Raw genomic sequence first — 4051 nt, forward strand, 5'->3', positions numbered from 1 at the left:
GCTGGGCACCCCCGGGGAGGGCCCGGGATCTCCGTGGCTTCCTCAGCCGTGTTCTTGTCTCTTTCTGGTAAACACAGACACTCACACACACACTCACACGCTCACACACACCGAGCTGCCCCGGGGGACCCGGGTGTTTGTGTGTGGTTGGGGCGTCTGCGGCGGCAGTGCCTTTCTATGCTGGCGCTCAGAGCGGATGCACGGCCGAGCTGGCGTGTGGGCAGGGCCCCCTGAACCAGGGTGGGATTCCTGCTGTCTGCCTTCTACCCCTGCTGGCACCTCGTTTTAAGCTTCTGGGGACCATGGCACCTGCCTTGAGCCAGTGAGGTGTGGAGGGAGAGTGTGGAGACCCCTCCCCTGCGGGTGCCTGTGCTGACGCCCCCAGGGAGCAGGGTCCCACGGAGCCCTTCCTGTTTGGGGGCTGAGGCTCCTGGGGTGCTGGGACACAGGTAAGAGGTGGGGTGCTGTGGGGGTACTGTGAGGTGCTCTTTCCTTTGGTGGGGGCTGTGAGCAGGTGGGGATGATGGGGGTGGGGCTTGGGCTCAGCCCTTGGCTGGAGGGGGTCACAGCAGGGAGGACCTAGGGGCACCTTGTCCAGCCCCTCCTTGTGCTGGTGGGGAAACTGAGGCCTAGAGAGCCCAGTGATGCCCAAGGTCTCCTGGCCCACCCATGGGTGGTGGTGGGGCGGCTGGGTGCTCCTTCCGGGGCCCCTCACCCAAAGGAGAGACAGGCGTGGAGGAGCATGTGTTCCTTCCCAGGGTCCCATCACATGTGACCCCACTCCTGGCACCTGCCGCTGTTGCCACCTCGGCATACGCCTGGAGTGTCCTCTGGCACTGGGCGTCTGTCCTGGCTTCTCTGAGCTCCTGGAGGGCAGAGCCTGGCTTGTTTATCTGCAGAGCTGGCAAGCCCTCGCGGGCGGCCTGAGGCGGGGGTGACTCGGGGAGCCGGAGCTAGTCCAGGGAAAGTTGTTTAAAGGTATATGGCTGTCAGTGGGGCCACCGCCCCCCCCACCTTCGTCTCCCAGCAGCCTGGATCTGCATCCAAACCCCTCCCTGAGGACGGGCTGCTCCTGAACAATGTGGGTACAGAGCATCCCCCAAGCTGAGAATCCCGCAGAGGACGAGGCTGACTGTCCTGCGGCACGAGGGGCGTCTGCTGGCCACAGGCTGCGGCCAGGCTCAGGGCCTGGCCCATGTCACCACGGATGGAGCCATGATCCATACATTGGGCTTCAGAAGGCTACGTGTGTGTGTGTGTGTGTGTGTGAGAGAGCACGTGAGTGTGTGTGTGATCGTGTGTGTATGTGTTGAGAGCCTGTGTAGGTGTGAGTGCATGCATGCACGTGTGTGTGTTGTGAACATGTGTGAGTGCGTGCATGCATGTGTTGTAAGCATGTGTGACTGCATTCATGCACGTGTGTGTTGTGTGTGCATGCACATGTGTTAGCGTGTGTGTGAGTGTGTGCATGCATGTGTGTGGTGAGCATGTGTGTGTGCATGTATGTGTGTGTAGTGAGTGTGAGTGTGTGAGTGCGTGCACACGTGAGTGTTGGGAGCATGTGAACGTGTGACTTCATGCGTGTGTGTGAGTGTTGTGTGTGTGGTGGTGTGAGTGTGTGCTATAGGCCGATCTTCTGAGTCGTAGACCGAAGTCCCCCTGTCCCCCTGTCGGCCCTGTCCTGTGCAGTGTGGTGACTGTACGGACTGGTCACCTCAGGACCCTAGGGCAGCCTTTGCCAGGAGCTGTTCTTCCTTGTGCTCCCGTATGGGGAAACTGAGGCCCCAGGAGGGTCACTGGGAGACGCATGGACGTGACGGAGGGGTGGGCAGGCAGGGTCTCAGCCCCTCACAGGAGGCCGGCCACCCAGTGACCCTCTGTCCTCTCCCCCAGACGTGGCCCGCCGCTGACCGGCCTGGCGTTCATGGAGAGCCCCTCGGGGGGTGGCGCTGAGTACCGCCACGCCCAGCATCACTGACGTGCCTGCCGCTGCCGAGGACGCTGCGCCCCTGGCCCTCGCCATTGCCCTCGCCTGCCCCTGGCCGCCGCTGCCTGGCCCGGGGCCGGCTCTGCCACCTGAGCCCCCTGCCCCCCTCCCGGACTCGCCGTGCCCCGATGGGGTAACGTGATTGGAGCTCTGCTCATTGGACGCCACCCACGCCCGCCCGCCCCGCCGCCCGCCCGCGACTCTTACCTGGAGGCCGCCCTTGTCTGTTGAGTTCAAGTTCCTTTCTCCTTTTGCGGCGAGGGTGGGGGCCTGCCCACCGATGTGGAGAGCGTGCCTCAGCCACGGACACTCTGGGCTTTTGGAGTTTTCTTTGCTGAGTTTTTTTTTGGTGATTGTTAACTTGTTTTTGGCCCCTTATAATCGCCTAGCTCTGAGAGACAGGGATCTGGGGTTGCCTGTTTGACTTCTGGAGGACTGTTTTGTTCCTTTGCTTTTTTAAAGAGGTTTTTTTTTTTTTTTTTTAAAACTCTCCAAACAGTGTCACCCCCTCCCAATATTTGCACAATATTTGTGCGGGGTCTGGGGGTGGAGGTTTTTAAGTGTTTTCTGTCTTGGACAAGCACAGGGATCTCATTCTTGTTGAGTTTTGTGGGGCTGGTGGGGTTTTCTCTCCTCCATACCCCGAGTCCCCCCCCCAGCTCCTTCCTGCCCCCTGTGGGGCGGAGCCATGGCGCGGATGAACCGGCCCGCCCCCGTGGAGGTGAGCTACAAGAACATGCGCTTCCTCATCACACACAACCCCACTAATGCCACCCTCAACACCTTCATCGAGGTGAGCAGGGGTGGGCAGCAGGGGGTGGTGTCTGGGAGCAAGCAGGGGGGAACCTGCAGCTGGCTGTGTCATTGTCAAGGACTTCTCTTGGGACCACACCTCAGCTGCCCTGCTCACAGGACCCCGGCGGGGACCAACAGTGTGACCACAGGATGACTGCAGGGTGGGCCAGCGTAGGAACCTATGGGACAGCATGCTGCAGGGATAGAGGCGGGGCTGGGGGGAGCGCATGGATGGGCCGAGCCCTGAGCCTTGGAGTCGCCCGTTGGCTGGAACAGCCGTGAGCCCACCCTTTGGGCTCTGTGCAGTGGCTGAGCAGGAAGGAGGGCCCCTGATGTGTGAGGATGGGGCAGGTAGATGGAAGATGGTGACTGGGATCAGAGCTCAGCATGTGACAGGTCCAGGGCTCAGTGTAAAACAGGATTAGGGTTCAGTGCGTGACAGGGCCAGAGTTCAGCATGTAACTAGGGTTGGGGCTCAGTGTGTAACCAGGATCAGTGCTCAGTGTGGGGCCAGGATCAGGGCTCAGTGTGGGACCAGGATCAGGGCTCAGTGTGTGACTAGGGCCAGAGCTCAGCATGTGAATAGGGCCAGGGCTCAGCATGTGAATAGGGCTAGGGCTCAGCCTGTGACCAGGGTCAGGGCTCCGTGTGTGACCAGGATCAGGGCTCAGCGTGTGACTAGGACCAGAGCTCAGCATGTGAATAGGGTCAGCGCTCAGCGTGTGAGTAGGGTCAGGGCTCAGCTTGTGACCAGGGTCAGGGCTCTGCGTGTGACCAGGATCAGGGCTCTGCGTGTGACTAGGGTCAGGGCTCAGTGTGGGACCAGGATCAGGGTTCAGAGTGTGACAGATCCAGGACTCAGCTTAAGATGAGGTCAGGGTTCTGTGATTAGGTCAGGACTCAGTCTATGACCGAGATTGAAGCTTGGTATGTCACTAGGTTTGGGGTTCATTTGTGATTGGTGTCAGGATTCAACATGTGGTTTGAGTCATGGTTCATTGTGTGATTGGAATCAGAGCTTAGCCTGTGACTGGGATTGGGGCTCAGTGTGTGACCAGGATAAGGGCTCAGGGTATGACCAGGGTCAGCTTTCAACATATGACCAGAATCAGGGCTCAGTGTGTGACCAGGGTCAAGGTTCAATGTATGATCAGGCTAAGGGCACTGTGTGGCCCTGGCCAGGTCTCAGCGTATGATGGGGTCAGGGCTCAGCACGTGACCATGTTCAGGACTCAGTATGTGACCACGATCAGGACTCAGTATGTGACC

At 60.0% G+C, this 4051-nt stretch overlaps 1 protein-coding gene across 1 annotated transcript in view; it reads left to right on the forward strand.

The window, feature by feature from the left end:
• Window positions 1-2207: 2207 nt before the first annotated feature.
• The window catches only part of PTP4A3 (protein tyrosine phosphatase 4A3), a 6388-nt gene continuing 4544 nt past the window's right edge, over window positions 2208-4051 (forward strand). The window contains exon 1 of the mRNA XM_004387367.2: window positions 2208-2780. Within this exon, the coding sequence (XP_004387424.1) occupies window positions 2676-2780 (105 nt within the window). The 5' untranslated portion in view covers window positions 2208-2675. The remainder of the gene's footprint in view (window positions 2781-4051) is intronic.

Source organism: Trichechus manatus, unplaced genomic scaffold (genome assembly GCF_000243295.1).
Source record: "Trichechus manatus latirostris isolate Lorelei unplaced genomic scaffold, TriManLat1.0 scaffold00185, whole genome shotgun sequence".
In the NCBI taxonomy this organism is placed as follows: Eukaryota; Metazoa; Chordata; class Mammalia; order Sirenia; family Trichechidae; genus Trichechus; species Trichechus manatus.